Source organism: Lampetra fluviatilis, chromosome 4, assembly GCF_964198595.1.
Source record: "Lampetra fluviatilis chromosome 4, kcLamFluv1.1, whole genome shotgun sequence".
NCBI lineage: Eukaryota > Metazoa > Chordata > Hyperoartia > Petromyzontiformes > Petromyzontidae > Lampetra > Lampetra fluviatilis.
Window position 1 is genome coordinate 31,940,165 of NC_136278.1, and position 22,716 is coordinate 31,962,880.

A 22,716-nucleotide genomic window follows, 5' to 3' on the forward strand; every position below is an offset into this window, starting at 1 on the left:
GCTACGAGTGTTGTTGCTGTTATATAACCACCACCACCGCCTGCGCCACTCGCTGACACTGGGGCCCCGTCAATGCCGGCGGCCTCTGGTTTGAGTGAAGACAGCGCCGCCTCGCGGAGAGCCCCTCGCACCGCTCCGAGCGAGGCCACCGCCTCCCCACCCCCCACATCCCCCCCCTCTCCATCCTGCACAGCCCCCCCCTCCTGCCCCTTCCTCCTCCTCCTGCTGCTGCCTCTTCCCTGTGTGCTGCCTGCCTCCTGCGTGCGTGCGTTTGTAACGGCAGTCACATCGCCATCTCCCCAACCATCAACCATTACCACAGCCATCACCACCATCATCATCATCACCGTCGTCGTCGTCGTCTCTACCAGCCGTCAGCGGTGACATCGCAGCCTCCGCTCGAAGCTTCGGGTCAGCAAGGACAAGCGACGTATCCGTGAGTACAGCGGTGTGTGTGTGGTGTGTGTGTGTGGTGTGTTGTGTGTGTGTGGTGTGTGTGTGTGGTGTGTGTGTGGGGTGTGTGATGTGTGTGTTGTGTGTAATGTGTGTGTTGTATGTGATGTGCGTGTTGTGTGTGTGATGTGCGTGTTGTGTGTGTGATGTGTGTGTTGTGTGGGATGTGTGTGTTGTGTGGGGTGTGTGTGTTGTGTGTGTGTTGTGTGTGTGTTGTGTGGGGTGTGTGTGTTGTGTGTGATGTGGGGTGTGTGTGATGTGCGTGTTGTGTGGGGTGTGTGTGTTGTGTGTGTGTTGTGTGGGGTGTGTGTGTTGTGTGTGATGTGGTGCACACACATGCACGTGTACGTGTGCATGTGTGTGGCATGATGACACACACACGTGTACTGACGACACACACGTGTACTGACACACACACGTGTACTGACGACACACACACGTGTACTGACACACACACACGTGTACTGACACACACACGTGTACTGACACACACACATGTGTACTGACACACACACACGTAGATTGCATGTGAGATGCATGGAGGGTTTTTGTGGATTGACCAGTCACTCAGCCACGCACACACAAAGGAATACATTAGTGCTGGCGATGATTGTTGTGGCGGATTGTTGGGGATGGGTGGGGTGATGGCGACCCGCCCATCACACACGTACACACACGTACACACATCGCATGTTGCATGTTACGTGACACTGCGTGATGCATCACCCATCTCGCACCGTGCCGTCACATCCCCTGTTACCGCACGACGCGTTGACTCGCCACATTAGCATCATCTTATCACCAAAACCATCTACCACTCCACCACACCACCATCACACCATACATCACCACCACACCACTACTACACCATCCACCACCACCATCACACCATACACCACCACCACACCACCACCACAATACTACCACCACCACACCACTACCACACCATCCACCACCACCACACCACCACACCACCACCACACCATACACCATCACACCATCTACCACCACACCATCCACCACACCATCCACCACCACACCACTACCACACCATCCACCACCACCACACCACTACCACACCATCCACCACCACCACGCCATACACCACACCATCCACCACACCACCACCACACCATCACACCACCACTAGACCATCCACCACCACCACACCACCACCACACCATCACACCACCACCACACCATCCACCACCACCACACCACCACCACACCATCCACCACCACCACACACCACTCACCACACACCATCACACCACCACCACATCATCATACCACCACCACACCATCCACCACCACACCATCCACCACTCACCACACACCACTCACCACATCACTCACCACTCACCATCACACCACCACCACCACACCATCACACCACCACCACACCATCCACCACCACCATACACCACTCACCACACACCATCACACCACCACCACACCATCCACCACACACCACTCACCACATCACTCACCACTCACCACATCACTCACCACTCACCACACACCACTCACCACATCACTCACCACTCACCACACACCACTCACCACATCACTCACCACTCACCACACACCACTCACCACATCACTCACCACTCACCACTCACCACACACCACTCAACACATCACTCACCACTCACCACACACCACTCACCACATCACTGACCACTCACCACACATCACCAACTACATCACCAATCTCCCATCATCCACCCACGTGAAGACCACGACGCCAACGCAATCCACGTCGCCTGAGGCGTCTCGTCCACTCACGCGCCCCCCTTGCCCCCCCCCCGATCCCAAATTACTGGGGTCATTTGAGCCCCCCTCGTTCGTGAGGCATCTCTCCACCAGGGGCCTCACCGCCACCCCTTCATCCCCTCGCCCCCCGCGCGGGTCCCCGTGTCCCTGTTTAGCGGCGTGGATCCAAATAGCCCGAGACGCGCCTCCTCCTGCAGCAGCAGCAGTAGCAGCAGCAGCAGCAGCTCCATCCTGGAGATCAGATGGCGAGTGCGGGGGAGGGGATAGGGGAGGCGAAGGGGGCCTGGGAGCGTGGCCAGGGGTCTGGGTGGGACGCTGAGGGGGTTGTTGGACTGTTGGGGGGGGGCAGTCCCCTTTAGCTGCACTGTGTAGATGGGGGTTGCGTGTGTGTCAGGGGGTCTCTGTGTGTGTCAGGGGGGGTCTCTGTGTGTGTATGTGTGAGGGGGTCTCTGTGTCTCTGTGAGAGGGGTCTCTGTGTATGTGTCAGGGGGTGTCTGTGTGTGTGTGAGGGGGTCTCTGTGAGGGGGGTCTGTGAGGGGTCTCTGTGTGTGTGTCAGGGGGGGTCTCTGTGTGTGTGGGAGGGGGTCTCTGTGTCTCTGTGAGAGGGGTCTCTGTGTGTGTGAGGGGTCTCTGTGTGTGTGTGAGGGGTCTCTGTGTGTGTGTCAGGGGGGGTCTCTGTGTGTGTGGGTGTGTGTCGGGGTGTCTGTGTGTGTGTCAGGGGGGGGGGTCTGTGTGTGTGTGTCAGGGGGTGTCTGTGTGTATGTCAGGGGTGTCTCTGTGTGTGTGTCAGGGGGTGTCTCTGTGTGTGTGAGGGGGTCTTTGTGAGGGGGGTCTGTGAGGGGTCTGTGTGTGTGTGTATGAGGGGTCCATGTGTGTGTGTCAGGGGGGGTCTCTGTGTGTGTGGGAGGGGGTCTCTGTGTGTGTGTGTCAGCGGGTGTCTCTGTGTGTGTCAGGGGGGGTCTCTGTGTGTGCGAGGGGGTCTCTGTGAGGGGGGTCTGTGAGGGGGTCTCTGTGTGTGTGGGAGGGGGTCTCTGTGAGGGGGTCTCTGTGTGTGTGTCAGGGGGTGTCTCTGTGTGCGTGTCCGGGGGTCTCTGTGAGGGGTCTTTCTGTGAGGTACAGGGGACGTCATCTCGGTGCCCGCAGCGTGACATTGTTAGCGTGACAGCCCAACTCTGACCTCTGACCTCTTCATCGTCTCCCACGATGGTGGGGGTCCCATCTCACGACCATTATTATTGTTATTATTATTACTGCTACGATTGTTCCGCTTGTTTATCCAGACAAATCCTCACCGATTCTCAAGACTCATCCTCAGGAGGGTCCCGCCGAGTTTTCGCAGCGACGGGGAGGGCTGGCGTGCGAGATGAGTCCCTGTCCACCATCCCCACTTGAGGTCATTCGCCGTGTAACTGTTCACGTGTGGACTCGGCACACGATGGCACTGCTCTTGCGAGTGTCGTCACGGGGATCTTCAGCGAAGGTCCCAACTGTGAGGAAGACGGAACGGGGCAGTGGTCGTGAGACCTCCGTCGTGGCTGTGTTCTGCCGTGCGTGAGCAATGCCCCATTTGTCTCCCCGCGCGTTCTGCACGCACAATGCCTGCGAGTGCAGAGTGACTCCGACGCCTCTCCTCCCTCGCCTCATGGCGTCTCTCCAGCCTCACGCCACCGTTAGTCAATCTCACCCGGGGGTGATTGATGGGACGCGTTATAAGAAAATTACTTTTAGATGTTTTCTTTTTACGTGGAGGGACATGTGTAGGAAGGAGGCGTGGTCTGATTTGTTTTCCTCTTACGTTCTGCACAGCGACATCAATGGTTATTTTGTGTTACGTTTCGTATAATTTTGCCTTGCACCAGGACCCGTAACTAACAGAGGGGGCCCTTGCATGGCAAACAGTCTGGCAGTCCCACCAGCATTGGCTCAAGCAAGCGTGCCACTGCTGATTAGTCACTGAATGTTGAAACCGTGATGAAGAACCAATGCTGCTGGCAATGATTGCACTCCCAGAAAGGAAGGCCGCGTGGCTGATGGGATGTGTGAAAAAAAAGTTCATTTTTACAACGTGCAGCGATCTACACTCATGGGAAATGCTTACAGTCAGCCCTCGTTTCACGAGGTAGAAAGTGCCGCATTAAGCGAAAACAATTAACCCCATAAATAATATAATGATAGAGCTTGGCGAGAAGCGATGCACCACTACGCACACCACTCGGTGAGATGGCGGGGCAAACCACTGAGGCTGCGCCGCCGCATTACCGTATCATTCCATGTACTGTATCACTGCGCTGCTCAGCCACGCAGCCCAAGAAAGTAGTTCGTCGTCGCCCGCTCAGCAACCGCGTTATGACGGTGCTCGTTCCGCGTTGTAACGGGAAAACCGCGTTATAGCGAAATGGAAGAACTGCGCTATAGCCGAAAAAGCGTTGTAGTGTGTTACACGAGGACTTAACCACACTTGTATATTTTACCACCAGCCGTGCACCTTGACAGCTCCCGTGGCTATAAATACGGCGGCCAGCGGAACCCAAGCGCGCCGCGTCACCACGGCGGCTAACTCCCACGCAGGGCCTCTCCCGTTTTAAACCCTGACCCCTGGGGGTCACGGGCCCGCAGCGTCTCCGCTGGAGCGCCGCTGCCCGGATGTTTTTGGCTAAGTGTTGAATTCGTTTGCCACAGTGGCGAGATATTAACTGCCTCGCCTGGTATGCAGGAGATCGTGGGTTCGATCCCAACCCTGACGCCTGCTGTGTATTTAGAGTGTGTATGTATCTCTCTCTTCCCGTGGTCGCATGGATTTTTCTCCAGGTCCTCCGGTTTCTCCCTCCGCAAACACGCATTTAGAGTATTTGGTTGCTATAATATTTCCACGTGATGAGCTACGTTGGTGAGCTATCATTTGTGGCCAGCTCACTTTTGAAAAAGAGCTATACAAAAAGTTTTTTAGTTTTTAGTTTGAGCGAGGCGCACCGTTACGATCCAGGCCTCTCGTCTGTCGCGAGTGAAGCAGAACGTACGCAGTATTTTTTGTTTACGGTCAATAAACACCGCACGATTAACCAGGGCGGCCGTGTGGATTTTAACTGCGAACCTCTTCAGAAAATGGCAAACGAACGTGGCCCGGCTTGGCCCTGTGACTGCCCCCCTCCGACAGGGTCGTGGTGAAGCATCGCACTTGTCCCCTGATCCCCCCTTCCTGTGGGGAATCGAGTGTTGCCCCCTCGCATGCGTGAGTTTTCTCCAGTGCACTCCGGTTTTACTCTCTTTATTAATCGGCTGAAAATATCTCTAAATATAGAGGACGGCAGAGCTTGGGCCAATGTTTGGAGTGCCGGCTCCTCACCGCCAGGCGGCTGCTGCTGCTGCTACCTTCCCACTCGGCGATTGTGAGTGATGCTTCGTGCACGAACGACGAAGCTATAGATTCAACTGAACATTATTATGGAGATCCATAGAGGCCCATAGAGACTGAGAGATCCGTAGGTACTAATAAAGACCCATAGAGACTTATAGAGATCCATGGAGACCCATAGAGATTGAGAGTTCCACAGAGACTAATAGAGACCCATAGAAACGTATATAGGTCCATAGAGACTCATAGAGACCAATAAAGACTTGTAGAGACCCATAAAGACATATGGAGACCCATAGAGACGTATAGAGACCCATAACGACTTATAGAGATCCATGGAGCCCCAGAGAATCATCGAGACGCGTAAAGCTATTATATAACCTAACAGAGCGGTGTCATCATTCCCCTAGATTTTTTTTTCATATGAAACAAAAACCACTCTCCTCCGTAAACCAATCGAAGATTCGCTGCAGTGCGGCGTCCCCTGGCAGGCGCTGCCGTCGGTTCGAGGAGATTGCTCGGCGCGACGGCGGCCGGGGTGGATTCCCCCCCTCGTCATCGCCCGAGAGCCGCGGTGGGTGCAAGCCGGCTGCCCCCTTCCCACGGGGTCGATTCCCTGCTCCCTCCTTTGGCCGTCGGTCCTGTCCACAGCGCACTCGCATTTACCCGGTCGCTGTGACGTGCTCGAACTTGAAGAAGGGCTATTGCCCGAGACGTCGCCTGGTACTGTACATCCCCTGCCCCCCATAGATATGGGCACGCGTTAAGCGGTTGGCTATTACGGTTGGCTACGCACATGAAGGACTTACCATACAATAATTATAATTACATTGAGGGCAACATTCTATCCTTGGCAAGGAAGCAACACTCGACACGTTCCATGCCAATAACTACACCGAGTGTGTGAGTGCGTGCCTGTGTGCTGCCTTACCAGGGACAACATATATTCTTGTACTGTTTAATAATTATCACTTAGAGGGATTTGTCAATCCACTGCTGGGTTAAAATGTCTCGTCACGCAGTATATCAGTCGGGTGGGGTGTGGTGGCTGAATGACCATACTTCACCATGCTGGTCAGTGGGCATCAAGTGCTAGGGGCCATCCGACCAGCCACTGCCGCCCTCACTCGCCACTGATGCGCGTGTGTGCTGCACGTTGAACTTCCTTCGCACCGTGCCACCGATACCTTAACTTGGACCAACGGGGCGTCGTGCTTGCGGTGGACGTTTGGGTGCAGTCCCGCCTCTAACTGGCTCAACACCGCCACCACCAGCGCCTCCTCCCCCTGCCCTCTGTCCTGCCCTCTTCTAGAAGCCCCCCCCTCCGCCGGTCCGTCCCGACCCTGCCCCCCCATAGAACTTGAAAGTCAAATGATGCAACCGCGAGAGAGTGGCGGAGGCTTGAGAAACATCCGGCTCGGTTTTGGTGAAACTGGAGGAGGCCGTGCAGTTCAAAGGTCAGAGCCGGCACTGCTGCTGCTTAAACTATAAGCTTAACTATTTTTATTTTATCAGGTAAGACCCACTGAGTTATAGAACTCTTTTTCAGAAGCGAGCTGGCTATCACAAATGATAGCTCAACTAAGTGGCTTATCACGTGGACATTTATAGCAGCCAAATAATGGAAAGTCAATTCTAAATGCAGACGGGAAAAACCGGGGGACCCGGAGAAAAATCCACGCTACCACGGGGAGAGAGACACGCAAACTCCAAATATACATTTGGCGTCAGAGTCGGGATCAAACTCACGGCCTCCTGCATACCAGGCGAGGTGGGTAACATCTCCTAGCCACCGTGGCACCCCCAATGCTGCTGAGGTCCTGCGGGGCTCCAGTCCGGGTTTCAGCCGCTGCCTGGCGTTGAACCGGCTTCCCAAGTGTAGGGAGTTCATGGTCCCAGCCTGATCACCATAGACTCACCCAGAGACCCGTAGACTCACCCAGAGACCCGTAGACTCGTACAGAGACCCGTAGACTCGCACAGAGACCCGTAGACTCGCACAGAGATCCATATACACTCATAGACTCACGTAGACGAGTCTGTGATGAGACTGGCTTCTAAAGTGTCACAGTGAGCGGATGGTCTCACGCGGAGGAGGCTCTTGCCCAGTCTCCGCGACTGTAATTGCCCGGGAACGCGCACCCCCTGACCCGGCAGAAGACCCGGCAGGAAGCAGGGTAGTGGCCCTGGGCTGGCTGGCCTAGGGCTGTCAGTGACTGGTGGCTTTGTTGTTGACGGCGCCTGGGTGAGTTTAAATGGACAGGGACCGAGGCTGAATGGCCCCAGTGGTAGTGCTGGTGGCTGACACTAACGGGCAGTGGTAGTGATGAACAAAATATACGATGGGTGACGGGGCAATGGCTTGTGTTCACATTTATGTGCTATGAAGAAGGGCTATTGCCTGAAACGTCGCCTATTTTATAATGTTTTCATATTAAGGCCACACCTTGGGTTGTCACTGACAGTCGGCGTCGTCGTAGCTGGCTCTGCTTGTGCGCCAACACAGAAGCAGAAGCTGCAGCCGCAACATCCGCAGCAGCAGCGGCGGCAGCGGTGGCAGCGTCACCACATCGTTTCTTCATCATCGCTGGACCGCGCGGTCCAGAAGTGGCAATATCCATAATAGAGGTGTGTCGTTAAAGCCGCCACCACCCGACACAGCCAACTAATAAGGGTTATCACGTGAATAGAACGTGCCAATTCGTCACTAGTACAGCACTAACTTGTGTGTTGGAGAAGATCACTGCCGACGTGGTGTTAAACTATGTGGCAGTGTATTTCCCATTTTCTCTGATATCGCTTGGAGTTGTTTTTATTTAGTGAGATCTAAATTATAGATCAAAAATATATAATGTAAATTAGTGAGATCTATAATATAAATCAGTAATATCTATTATGTAAATCAGTGAGATCTAGAATATAAATAAGTAATATATATGATGTCAATTAATGAGATCTATAATATAAATCAGTGAGTTCTGTCATGTAAAGTAGTAATATCTATAATGTAATCCAGTGAGATGTATAATATAGATAAGTATCGGCCGTTACAATTCGCTACCATTGCTCTTCGTGGCAAAAAACCATCCCCAGGCTCTCGTTGAAAACAACGATGAACGGGGGGAGGGGGGGGGCACGGAATTATCCCGGTGACTTGGGGACAGGACCTGTCGGTGACGCCCAGGGCTGCGCTGGGTGGGGCACGGATGCAATCGGCGGTGTGCCGATAAGATAGTGGCAGGAGGAGAGTGGCATGATAGTGGCTGACAAAGGACGTTTCATTCGCATGGCATGGACAGTTTTCTCGCTGGCGTGAGTTTGGGGTTGTGTGTGTGTGTATCTGTGAGTTGCCATGGGAGCCGACTGCCAGTAACCATCCCGGGTTTACACTCTCCTCCAGCTGTGGCTGCGTGCGTGTGTCTACATGTGTGTCTGGGTCGACTCAGCCTCAAATGAGTAGCTGGTGCGGTGTGTAAACATCGCCACTGGGGAGACAAAAGGGGCCGGGCGTGGTGCTGGCCACCCAACTCCTCGTGTACCGTACCGGCCTTCATAGGTGCTCCCTAACAGCACTTGCCCCAACAGTCTCTTGAGGCTATACGGGGGATCTTTGTATCTGTGTGTGTGGCATCTTGCATCCAACAGTGTAGGGGCACGTTGACAGCGCAAGGCTGCAGGAATTGTGGGACGGGTACAGGCCTCGGCACGTTGCGCGATGAGTGAGCACCAACCGTCGTGCTCACTCATCCACCAAGTGGCCATAACCTGCCTGGGAGAATCGTAGCGATGGCGGTGGCGGCTACGCTGCTGCTGCTGCTGCTGCACGTGGTTGTCAGTGATCCAGCGCGGTGTGGAGGGCAGTAGCAGCAGCAGCGAGGGTTGGTGGATCACCGCACAGACGGGCTGTGGAACTCCCTTCCTACCACGTGGGTGGGGGTCGAGGAGGAGCCCGTACCCTGGCACTGCCAGGAGAAGGCGGTAGGGCAAAGTGTGTGGACTAATCTCCACTTTTGTTCCAACTCAATACCACGTGGGTATCGAGGCGGAGTCATCTACCCTGGCTGGCCAGGAGAAGCGAGTATGGCACAAAATAAAGTCTCCACCTGTTCCGTCTGTATGCGATACAGCGTTGCCCCCCTCGCATGCGTGGAATTTCTCGGGGTGCTCCAGTTGCCTCACACACCGATAAGCACTCATTGTGAATTGGCCGATAACACCTTCATATATAGAGGACCGCAAAGCTTGGGGGGGGGCAATTGGTGGTGTCCTCACAGGCGTGGCTGCTGCTGCTGCCTTCCCACTCCTCGTCTGTGGCTCCTCTTCCTGGCGCCTCTGAGTCGTCCTCCCTCTCTCTACGAGAGCCTCGCTGAGTCTCGAGGCTCTTCTTCAGGAGGGTCCTTCTCAAAGCCTCGCACAGATGAATTCAATAATCCATTGCTGTACTGCCACCACTTATCCAATTCGTATCTGTGCATGTGTGTGTGTCTATCTGTGTGTCTATGTGTGTGTGTATCTTGCCAGTTAACTCAAGTCAGTCAACCCATAGCACCCGGGCCTTTCCCGTGTCCTGCCAGCATCAGCAAACAATTTGTTTAAAATCTATTTAAATATTTGTTTTCCAAGGCTGTCCAGGGAGTCGAATGGCACAGAGCAAACGACACCGCAGTGACACGCAGTGACATCTACAACAACATGCAGTGGTGGGACCCGGGGGGGGAGGGGTGGGTTGGGGCTACTCCGTGTGGATGCCTCTGCCCCAATTAGCGCCGCGTGGGGCTGAGTGGTCGTGGGTCAGCCTCTCCCGGCCCGCGTCTTCCTCCTCGTCAGCGGCTCGTGACCGCGTGCTGCAAATTGAATTGCGGGAGAAATCTGAGATCCGCGATCGGAAATGAGCGACGACGATGCCGACCATAATTACGGCAGCCAGTGCGTGCTGCCGAATGACCACATCGCCCAGAAGATCATTTAGAACTAATTGAGCGCATGTGGTACTGGCGCTGTCGTTCGTGTAGCAACCGGGCGACCAGCACGCAGCAAGGCGACCAGCACGCAGCAAGGCGCGCCGCCGCCGCTGTGTCTCGCAGTCTGCAGTAGCCTCACAACAGGGGGACGATGTTACTGCTGCTGATGTTGTTGCTGCCGCTGTTTTTGCTGCTGCTGTTGTTGTTGCTGTTGCTGCTGATGTTGCTGTTGCTGATGTTGCTGCTGCTACTGCTGATGTTGCTGCTGCTACTGCTGTTGTTACTGCTGCTGCTACTGCTGATGTTGCTGCTGCTACTGCTGTTGTTACTGCTGCTGCTACTGCTGTTGTTACTGCTACTGTTGCTGCTGCTGTGTGTGTGTCATCCCAACGGGGTAATTGGCGGCGTCATCTCTCAGCTTTGCCAAATTTGAACCCTGACACCGGCACGCAGGGCCGTCCATGGGGGGGGGGGGCGCCCCTCCCCCATCCCCCCGCCGGCGTCTTCAAACTAAACCGGGAGTATTGCATCTGACACCGTGACATCGAAGCGCCCCCCCCCCAAAGCGCGGGGCCCGGGGCAGTCGCCTGATTCGCTGTACCCCAAGGACGCAGTGGCCTACTCTTGCGAACCACGTCCCGGGATCTCTAACGTCCACTGCGAGTGAAAGCAGGCGACCCTTGGTAGGATTAGTATGTTATACTGTTAGTACACACACCACACGATTATAAACTATAAAAAAATGTATTTTACCAAGTAAGCCCCACTGAGCTATGCAGCTCTTTATCGGAAGCGACCTGGCTATCACAAATGATAGTTCAACGAAGTGGCTTATCACGTGGACATATGTAGCAGCCAACTCCTCTAAACGCCTGTGTTGTTGACTGTAAATGTGGAGGGAAAACCCGAAGAGCCCCGAAAAAATCTACTCGATCACGGGGGGAGAGAGAGAGACACGCAAACTTCAAATATATACAGCAGCAGGCGTCAGGGTCGGGATCAAACCCAAGACCTCCTGTGTTCCAGGCGAGGTAGTTAACATCTCCTAGCCACCGTGGCGCCCCATTAACCGGGGCTGCCTGCCGGATTCACACCTCGAACGGTTCCAGCGAGCACGGGACGCGCAGGGGCCCTGGGGTGTCCGCCGCAGCGCGCTCGCAAGTTCAGCAGGGCTAAGCCTGGACAGCGCCTGGCACACGCGCGGCTGGGGCGGAGAGGTGGGGCAGCGGTTAGCGCAGCGCGGCGCACACAACCTGCACCAGCGCGGCGGGGAAGCGTGGTCAGTGCAGCGAGGCCTTCGTCATCCAGCAGTGGATTGGCAAGGGATTTCAAATGTATACGGTGCTGTCTATCATTCATGTCCATCTGTAGGGGGCAAGTGCTCATTGACACAATGACAAAGATCCCCCCGTGTAGCCTTAACAGACTGTTGGGGCAAGTGCTGTTAGCGAGCACCTATGAAGGCCGGTACAGCACACGAGGGGGGGGGGGGGGTGGCCAGCACCACGCCCGGCCGCCTTTGTCTCCCCAATGGCGATGTTTACACACCGCACCAGCTACCCATTTGAGGCTGAGTCGAACTTGGAGAGTCCCAGGACCGGTTCACACGCACACAAAGAGAGACGCTTTGTTAGTGCACAGTGCCGCCGTGTTCGGAACAGACACAAGGCAGGCAGAGGCAACCCCCCACCCCTCCCCCCCAGCCCCCCTCAACCCCCCCCACCCCTCCCCCCCAGCACCCCCCCCCTGCTGTGATGACTGCGTGAGACGGGGCGCTGCAAACACTGGCAGCAGCTGTGTCCCACATACGACACTGCACCCTGTTACAGCCACAGACCCGCTGATGAGCTGTGTGTTGTTGAAGCCGGGCAGTGCGATGGTGGGCTCACTGATGAGCTGTGTGTATTGGAAGCCGGGCAGTGTGGTGGCGGGCTCACTGATGAGCTGTGTGTTGTTGAAGCCGGGCAGTGCAATGGCGGGCTCACTGATGAGCCGTGTGTATTGGAAGCCGTTGGTCCGCGCCGTCCCGATGCTGGAATTTGGTTCCACAGCTTCGAGTCCGCGGCTCTGGGTCGGGCTGGGAAGGGAGGCCCACATCTGGGCTACGTGCGATCCCAGGGGGGTGTGGGGGGGGCTCACGGGAAGGGGGGTCACGGGAAGAGGGGTCACGGGGGGGGGTCAACCGCACCCTGTGATGCCCGCGTCGTTCACGAGCCGCTGCAAAAACTACGCCCGCTGCTCGTGCGTGCAGCGATGCACTGCCCCCCCGCTCCTCGCCCCATTGCCAGCCCCCCCCCCCTTCCTCCCCTCCCACTCGCGCTGAGTGCCGGGGGCGCTGTGGCATTGGGCGGAGAGGTGGGGGATGCGGGGTGGGGCTCACGACACCAGAGTGCTTCTCGTATAGGGGCCATCCATTTAGTGCGCACGCATGGAGGGGGGAGGGGGGGTTCACCCAAATGCTTTCGCTTGCGTATGGGGGGGGGGGGTCTGCTGACAATGTACGCAGAGGAAACGGTGGGGGGCGGGGGGTGAAGCCTCGATAATAATTCGTCTACTTTGGCCTTCAAATGAGTTAGATAGTCCGGCGGTGGACTATCTGTTTGGTCGTTTCGGCGTTGATTAAATATCGGCCGTTCTTTAGGATTCGGGGTGGGGGGGGGGCGTCAGGCGTCCGTACGCAGGTGGGGGGGGGGGGGGTAAAAAGTCTGCGTGCGTACAGGGACGGGGGGGAGGGGTCAGGTTTTGACAGATTTTTGAGTACCTACTCAATGGATGGCCACTTAGCTGGGTTGTGCTCTATTGGATTTGGGGGTTTGCAGTCTGGGTTTTGATTTTTGTAGCCTGGGATCTGGGTGTTTGAGGGTCGACAATTTGGGGTCTGGGTTTTGGAGTCCGGGTTCTGGGATCTGGGGGTCTAGGTTCTGAGAGTTCGGGTGCAGGTATCAGGTTCTGTGGGCCGGGGTGTTGGGACCGGGCAGAGTCAGGGGTGGCAGCAGGAGCAGCAGCAGTATGAGCAGCAGTAGCAGCAGCAGCAGGAGCAGCAGCAGGAGCAGCAGGAGGAGCAGCAGGAGCAGCTTCCTGTCCGCGTGTTCCTCCCCGCGGGGTGTGCAGCAAAGCGCATCGACGCGTGCCACACACAAAGACAAAGGTCCCCCGTGTAGCATTCAACAGATCGTCGGGGGCAAGTGCTGTTAGCGCGACGGGGTGGGTGGACAGCACCACGCCCGGCCGCCTTTGTCTCTCCAGTGCTGATGTTTTACACACAGCACCAGATGCTGTACTCCTAAACTGAATCGACCTCGGGCAGGCTCGGGACCGGTGAAGACAATCGTCGCTGGTGTTGGTCGTGAGCGGGAATTGAACTCGGGTCACCGGTTTCATATCGCAGCGCGCTGTCCACACACGGACAAAGATCCCCCGTATAGCCTTAACAGACTGTAGGGGCAAGTGCTGTTAGCGAGCACCTATGAAGGCCGGAACGGTACACGAGGGGGTGGGTGGCCAGCACCACGCCCGACGGCCTTTGTCTCCCCAGTGGCGATGTTTACACACCGCACCAGGTACTCATTTAAGGCTGAGTCGACCTAGGGGAGGCCCAGGACCGGTTCAGATAATCGTCACTGGTGTTAGCCGTGAGCGGGAATCGAACCCGGGTCGCCAGGTTCATAGCGCAGCGCGCTAACCACTACACTACCGCTCCCCACCCACACACGGACACACACACAAGGACACACACACACGGACACACACACAAGGACACACACACAATGACACACACATACACGGACACACACACACGGACACACACACACAATGACACACACACGGACACACACACGGACACACACACACGGACACTGGGCACGGCTGGATGAGAGAGGAACCCGGGGTGATTGCTGGCAGACGGTTTCCATGGTAACCCCCTCCCCCACATCCACGAGCCCCCACCCCTCAGGGCAGCTCGGGGCTCATTTGGGGTCCTGCTGCTCGCGACCCCAAGGGACTCCCCCTGAGACATCTGCACCCCCCCCCCCTCTCACCCCCCTCACCCCCACGCTCACCCCCCCCTCACCCCTATACTCATTCACCCCCACACACACCCCCACGCTCACACTCACCCCCCCCCTCTCACCCCCACGCTCACCCCTACCCTCACCCCCACGCTCACACCCCCCCCTCACCCCCACGCTCACCCTCACACTCACCCCCACGCTCACACTCACCCCCATGCTCACCCTCACGCTCACCCCCCACGCTCACACTCACCCCCACGCTCACCCCCCCCTCACCCCCATACTCACCCCCACACTCAATCCCATGCTCACGCTCACACTCACCCTTACAACACTCACCTCGCTGCGGTTATTTGTCCTCAATGAGCAAACCTCGAAGTGCTACTCAGCAACGCATTCTCATAGACCAGTCACAGTCGTAGCCATTTGGCTGTCTGTTCCGGACAGCCAGCTCCTGCCGCTACGTTGGGTTTTTATCTTACCATGTTTGCAGCCGATGGTGAGTCGTGTTTATCATTCACGTGGGGAGGAAGCGTGAGCAATAACCACGGCAACCACCACGGTAATCACCATGGTAATCACCACGGCAACCACCACAGTAATCACCATGGTAATCACCACGGTAATCACCATGGTAATCACCACCACTACGCGGTGCGTGGTGGCAGGCGGTGCGTGTCAGGCGAGGAGGAGGAGGAGGAGGGTCGCGATGGCGGTGAACGTGTACATCACGCCCGTCACCATGGACACGCTGAGCCGGCACGACATGCTGGCCTGGATCAACGACTCGCTGCACCTCAACTACACCAAGATCGAGCAGCTGTGCTCCGGCGAGTCGCACACCACACACGTGCACACGCACACACAGACACGTGCGCACACAGACACGCTCGCACACAGACACATGTGCACACGCAGATGCACACAGACACATGTGCACACGCAGATGCACACACAGACACACGTGCACAGACACGCGAGCAAACAGACACGCGCACACAGACACGCACACACACAGACACGCACACACACAGACACGCGCGCACAGACACGCACGCACACAGACACGCGCGCACAAACACGCGCGCACAGACACGCGCGCACAGACACACGCGCACAGACACGCGCGCACACAGACACGTGCGCACGTAGACACGCGCACACACAGACACGCGCGCACACAGACACACAGATGCACAGTCAGACACGCGTATGCGCACACATACCACATGCGCACACAAAGACAAATATCCCCCATATAGCCTGAACAGACTGTTGGTGCTGTTAGAGAGCAGCACCTCTGAAGGCGAGAACACGCTGCACTAGGTACTGCGCACCAGGTACTCATTTCAGGCTGAGTCGACCTAGGGGAGGCCCAGGACCGGTTCAGATAATCGTCGCTCGTGTTGGCCTTGAGCAGGAATCGAACTCGGGCCCCCCAGTCTCGTAGTGCAGCGTGCTAACCGCTCAGACAGACACACGTACACACAAGTCACAGTTAACGATGTGATGCCCTTCTGGAACGAGTGGGATTGTCACGTGATTCACTCTCCTTGGCCATATAAATTATTAAATGGGTGTAACTAAAGCTCTGCTATCTGAGAGTGGTGCCGATTGGGCCCTCTCCAGAGCTATCCCTGGGGTACGGCAAATCGGGGAGTGTCTGAAAAGCAGCAATATAGCTCGGTGGCCCTGACTTGGTAAAGTAAACTAGAGTTCATCGTTTAAAATAGAGTCTGTTCTCCTATAACGCGGAAGTTGCCTTTCTGAAGAACACTGCGGTATGGAAACATCGCGTTATAATAAAAAATACGTAATATCGGGAACGGCACAGTCCGCAACGAGCACGTGAGATGCGTCCGCAGGCCGAACAAAGAGCGAGGCACGCGGGGAGCATCTAGAAGCATCCGGCGGCATCCCAGTGCCTTGCGCGACGCTCCGCAGAGGCAGCCGCACGACCGCTCATTCCTGCTCGCGCGACGTAGTTCCGTTCATTCTATCGCGCTATATCCAATTCGCGTCCGCGTCATAAAAATACGCGCTCCCGAATACATTCGTCGCGCTATATCCATTTCGCGTCACGATACCACGCAGCGTTAGGGGAGAACAGGCTGCAGCTTCGTTAATTTACCCCCGGGCCCCGCACTCAGCCTATGGACGTCCCTGGCCCTCTGTGTGACCCCGTGACCTGTGGTGGTCCTGGCCCTCTGTGTGACCCCGTGACCTGTGGTGGTCCTGGCCCTCTGTGTGACCCCGTGACCTGTGGTGGTCCTGGCCCTCTGTGTGACCCCGTGACCTGTGGTGGTCCTGGCCCTCTGTGCGACCCCGTGACCTGTGGTGGTCCTGGCCCTCTGTGCGACCCCGTGACCTGTGGTGGTCCTGGCCCTCTGTGTGACCCCGTGACCTGTGGTGGTCTCCCCCACGCACACAGGTGCCACCTACTGCCAGTTCATGGACATGCTGTTCCCGGGCTGCATCTCCCTCAAGAAGGTGAAGTTCCAGGCCAAGCTGGAGCACGAGTACATCCACAACTACAAGCTGCTGCAGGCCTCCTTCAAGCGCATGAGCGTTGACAAGGTGCGGGGGAGAGTGGGGGGGGGAGAGTGGGGGGGGGAGAGTTGGGGGGGAGGGGGAGAGTGGGGGGGGGGGAGAGTGGGGGGTGGAGGAGGAGATTGTGGACGAGAGCTGCGATGAGTACGCGCGGCCACGTCGCTTCTGACAAGGAGCTACACAGCTCAGGGCGGCCTTACCTGCTGAAAAGAAAAGAGTTTGTTCGCGATCGTTGACACGTCGGACGTGTCGCCCCCACCCCCCACCACCCCCAGATCATCCCGGTGGACAAGCTGGTGAAGGGCAAGTTCCAGGACAACTTCGAGTTCCTGCAGTGGTTCAAGAAGTTCTTTGAGGCGAACTACGACGGGCGGGAGTACGACCCCGTGGTGGCGCGTCACGGCGTGCACGCCACGCCGCCGCCCAACCACGGCGAGCAGATCTTCAACAAGCCCAAGCGGCACAGCACCCCGCCCGGTACGGGCACGCGGGCGTGTGCGCGTGTGCGCGTGTGTGCGCGTGTGCGCGTGTGTGTGCGTGCCACCCTCTCTACACATAGTTGCCAAGAACCGTGCTGGCCTTCATAGGTGCTCGCTTACAGCACTTGACCCAAAAGTCTGTTGAGGCTATCAGGGAGGTCTTTGTGTGTATCTAGTGAGGAGCGGTCGCAGATTGGTGTATTTAGTTTGTTGTCCTTCCCCCGCACCTCCGATTAGCACGTACGGTGTGAAAGAAGTTGAACGTACACACGTACACGTATTGCGCTACGGATCCGGCCACTAGAAAACAATTCCCGTTCATGAGCAACAAACAGTGGCGAAGATCAGAACAAATCCCGGGCCGCCCCTAAGTCAGCAAAGCCAGGCGGAGTGCTGGCCTTCGTAGGTGCTCGCCACCGTGAACATCACTTGCCCCAAACACTTTTTGAATGCTACCCGGGTCACCTTTGTCTTTGTGTGTACGCGCAGCGGCCGCCCCGAAGGCCACGTCTGTGTCTCCGGCCCCGCGGCCTACCAGCACCCCCGCCCGCTCCTCCCCACACAGCAGCGGGGGGGGCGGCACCCCCCAAGGCAAGCCCAAGGCTGGAGACGACGCCCAGATGACGGAGCTCAACCAGCAGGTTCCTCTTCCTGTCCCTCTCCCCGCGTCATCGCACCCACCCATCGACTCACTCACCCTGTCGCCCACTCACTTGAGGAACAACTTAACGGAGTCGGGGGGGGGGGGAGTGGAGGGTGGCGCAGCGATTAGCGCGCCGTGCTACTGAACTCGGCAACACAAACGCGCTGACCGCACGGACTCTCCCCGTGACACTGACCCCACGGACCCTCCCCGTGGCACTGACCCCACGGACCCTCCCCGTGACACTGACCCCACGGACCCTCCCCGTGGCACTGACCCCACGGACCCTCCCCGTGACACTGACCCCACGGACCCTCCCCGTGACACTGACCCCACGGACCCTCCCCGTGGCACTGACCCCACGGACCCTCCCCGTGGCACTGACCCCACGGACCCTCCCCGTGACACTGACCCCACAGACCGTCCCCGTGGCACTGACCCCACGGACCCTCCCCGTGACACTGACCCCACAGACCGTCCCCGTGGCACTGACCCCACGGACCCTCCCCGTGGCACTGACCCCACGGACCCTCCCCGTGGCACTGACCCCACGGACCCTCCCCGTGGCACTGACCCCACGGAACCTCCCCGTGACACTGACCCCACAGACCGTCCCCGTGGCACTGACCCCACGGACCCTCCCCGTGGCGTGCAGATGCTGGAGATGAAGGTGAGCGTGGAGGCGCTGGAGAAGGAGCGGAACTTCTACTTCGGCAAGCTGCGCGACATCGAGACCATCTGCCAGGACTTTGACGCGGAGACCAACCCCATGGTGACGCGCGTGCTGGATGTGCTCTACGCCACCGAGGTGAGAGCCGGGGGGGGTGGTGGGGCGCCCCGGGGTCTCCCGCCGCCGACAACGCCGCCGGGAGTCGAAGGCGGCGCTGCCGCCACCCTCGGACAAACGCTCCCGCGGCCGGCTCCATACCAACCAACCACCTGCCCCCCACTCCTGCCCCCCACTCCTGCCCCCCACTCCTGCCCCCCACTCCTGCCCCCCACTCCTGCCCCCCACTCCTGCCCCCCTCCCCCCTCGCGTTGAACGGTGCTAATCGGAGGTGCGGGGGGAAGGACATCAAACTAAAGACAAGAAGCAGTTCGAGAGAAATAAATAAAGTAGTTCGAGGGAATCAGCAGAAAGAGAAGTGAGTGAAGCGAGCTGCGGTGTGGTGAGTGAACGAGTTAATAAGGTGGACGAGTGGGTGGGTGAGGTCGTGGTTGTTCGGGTGAGTGAGAGTGCTGGCTATTGTGAGCTGCAGTGTCGTTGCGGTTGAACGCAGCGTGATGGATGAGACGGAACAGTTCAGTGTCTGGTGGAGGAGGAATCAATGAGTGAAGCTGACGAGAACAGTAACCAAGGTAGTCGTAGTAGCGATAGAAGAGTGATAAGGGAGGGACCGCTAGCGAGCGAGCGAGTGAGCGGAGTGACTCGTTGCTCCACCATCAATCACCCGACTGCCACTTCACTCTGAGGTCCTCCTGAGTGCAGCAGTGAGGGAAGAACTCTAGGAGCAAACAAAGATCCCCCGTATAGCCTTAAACAGACTTTTGTGGCAAGTGCTGTTAGCGAGCACCTTAGACGGCCAACAGGACACACGAGGGGGTGGGTGGCCAACACCGTGCCTGGCCACCTTTGTCTCCCTCGTGGCGATGTTTACACACTGCACCAGGCACTCGCTTGAGGCTGAGTCGACCTACGGGTGGCCCAGGATCAACGCGAACTCGAGTTGCCAGTTTCGAGTTGCCAGGTTCGAGTTGCCAGGTTCGAGTTGCCAGGTTCGAGTTGCCAGGTTCGAATTGCCAGGTCCGAGTTGCCAGGTTCGAGTTGCCAGGTTCGTAGCGCAGCCCTTTGACCGCCAGCGCGGACACACCGTGACGCCGGCGGCTCACGGCGCTGCGTCCGCGGCGGTCTGTCGTGCGTCTCCCTCCCTCCCCAGGAGGGCTTCGCCGTCCCAGAGGAGGAGGAGGCGGGGGAGCACGCCGACTCCGGGGAGCAGGAGATCTACTGAGGAGCGCCGCTGAGCGCCGTGGCGGCGGTGGCGGTGACGGCGTCTCCAGAAGGCGCCGTCAGCGGGGAGAGGCGAACGCACGGCACGCGTGGCCTGCTGCTGCTGCTGCGCTCGCTTGCATGGAGAGACACGCGGACCCCCCCGCCTCCACCCCCTCCCCACCCCCACCTGCAGAGACACCCACCCACCCCCTACTGTGTACCGTGCCCGTCAGGGCTGCATTAATCTTAGCCAAGTAATGTCCCCGTAGCGGGCACACCACATCCAGTATAGCTCTCTCACGACGGTTGTGGCGGCTGCCTGGCCGCGCGCGCCACCTCCCGGAATCCGTGCGTCGACAACGACCCGGAAACCATTCGGCAACAGGAGCTCCGGCCCCACTAGCGCCGCTGCCCAGTCCCCTCCTCACCTCCTCCTGCACCACCTCGTCATCCACCTCCTCATCCACCTCCTCCTCTTGCACCACCTTCTCATCCATCTCCTCATCCACCACCTGCTCATCCGTACCCGAGAGGAGGAGGAGGAGGGGCCGGTGGCTCCGCGTGGCTGGCGCCGCGGGGGGCCCACGGCGCCAGGACGCAGCCGGCAACGAGTGGAGGTGGCGCCAGGGGGCGGGCCTGGGGCCGCCGGCGAGGGCCCCAGGGAGGCGGCGGTGGCCCACGAGGTCCCGGCGGGCGTGGAGCGGTCGCTCGTCGCGACCGTCGCCCTCCGTGTACATCTTGTCTTTGTTTTCTGCGTCGCGGCAACGGCCGCGGAGTCAATCGGCAAACAGGCAATTTTACACAAACGGGGTTTGTGAACGTAAGAGTGCGTGTGTACGTGTGTATGTGGTCAGGAACAGCACTTGCCCCAACAGTCTGATAAGGCTATAGGGGGGACCTTTGTCTTTGTCTCGTCTCCGGTCAGTAGTCACCCCCAAGGCCCCATCCTGTCATTCGTCCCTTAGGCTCCCGTCGCCTCAGCAAATGGCGACGACTATTACGTCCAATGATATTAACGATTCTAACGATGCAAAGGATGATAACGATGATGACGACGACGACGGTAATATTAATGTGTATAGTGACACGTTCAGGGTATGATGCCACAGATGGCTTGCGGTGGGGAGCGGAGTTGGTGGTGGTTGGGCGGATTCCATCGCTCGGGCGACGTCTGACGCAGAGCCTCCGTAACCAACCACACCGCCTCGTCCACCCCTCGTCCCCGCGCCTATGGCTGTGGCGTTGTTTTTGTAAACATTCGCTCCCTGATGTTGCCTTCCCCTCTCCTTTCTTACCCTGCCTGGTGGCACCCCCCCCCCCCAGGCCGGCCCCCCCTCACTTCACCTCCTCGCCTCCCACCTCCTCGCTTGTAAAATACCTCCGGCAGGCAGCCTCGTGCGGTTCGCTTGGGCAGTCGCCACCGGCGGCCCCTGCTTGACCTGTGGCACCGCTTTGCGTTGAAAGTGAAAAATCGCCCCCCCCCCCCGTCCCAGATTTTGGACGAAGCGATGGAATCGTGGGCGGTCTTCACGTGGCCACCCCGGGTTGTCCGCTTTGTAGGTCAGCCATTGCCTATTTTAAACACGTGCAGTTTAACAAACCGTGTTATAACAAACCATATTTGGTGGCCAGGCAGAATGCCCTCTGCCAATTACCACTGATGTCCTGAAAACCGCTTCTTGTGTTGAGTTCGTTGTCCTTCCCCCGCACCTCCGATTAGCGCAAGTGGGTACGTACGCTGCGAAAGAAGTTCAACACACACACATACACGCATCGCCATTGGGGCGGTGACACGGCCTAGCCCACGGATCGGAAACCTGCGGCTCCAGAACCGCGTGTGGCTCTGCAAGAACTGCATCGTGACATCATTGAGGACCAACCGTCTCGCATTCACGTTGCAGGGCGGCGCCTGAAATATCGAGGTGGTTTTATTTTATTTTGGATGCCGACCCTGCCCAGGGTGGTCGCGCTGCGTCCGCCGCTCGTTGCTGCAGAGGTTCGCGGTTCGAATGCAGCGGCCGCCCTGGTTAATACTGCCGTGTGGCATCAACCGTTACAATACCGGCATCTGATTTCGCTCGCAGTCGACGTTAAGAGACCCCCCCTCCCCCACCGCGTCCCGGCGTCGTGGTCCACTTTTTGCCGACGTTCAATAGAAACGGCGCAAGTCACAAACACACGTGGAAGTAATCATTACCTCCCCCCGTCCCCTCCAGAAAATGTAGCCATTCATGAGACTCGGTAGAAGCTTCGGCTCCCAGCTGAACGTGATTTAAACAATAAAAAAAGTGTCGCGGTTCCAAGTTGGCGGGCAGTAGTTGCTCTTCGTCGCCGGTGACGATTGCCCTGAACCCGCGTGTCCTGAACCCGCGTGTCCTGGCCCCGCGTGTCCTGAACCCGCGTGTCCTGGCCCCGCGTGTCCTGGCCCCGCGTGTCCTGGCCCCGCGTGTCCTGAACCCGCGTGTCCTGAACCCGCGTGTCCTGGCCCCGCGTGTCCTG

At 57.9% G+C, this 22,716-nt stretch overlaps 1 protein-coding gene across 1 annotated transcript; it reads left to right on the forward strand.

Annotated features, from left to right (window-relative positions):
- The first annotated feature begins 198 nt into the window (after window positions 1-198).
- LOC144931771 (microtubule-associated protein RP/EB family member 3-like) lies at window positions 199-22,194 on the forward strand. The gene is made up of 7 exons (XM_078856040.1): window positions 199-436; window positions 15,224-15,385; window positions 16,987-17,132; window positions 17,381-17,582; window positions 18,074-18,225; window positions 18,883-19,035; window positions 20,165-22,194. The coding sequence occupies exons 2-7, from the start codon at window positions 15,265-15,267 to the stop codon at window positions 20,234-20,236; spliced, it is 846 nt and encodes a 281-aa protein (XP_078712166.1). The 5' UTR covers window positions 199-436; window positions 15,224-15,264; the 3' UTR covers window positions 20,237-22,194.
- The last annotated feature ends 522 nt before the right edge of the window (window positions 22,195-22,716 follow it).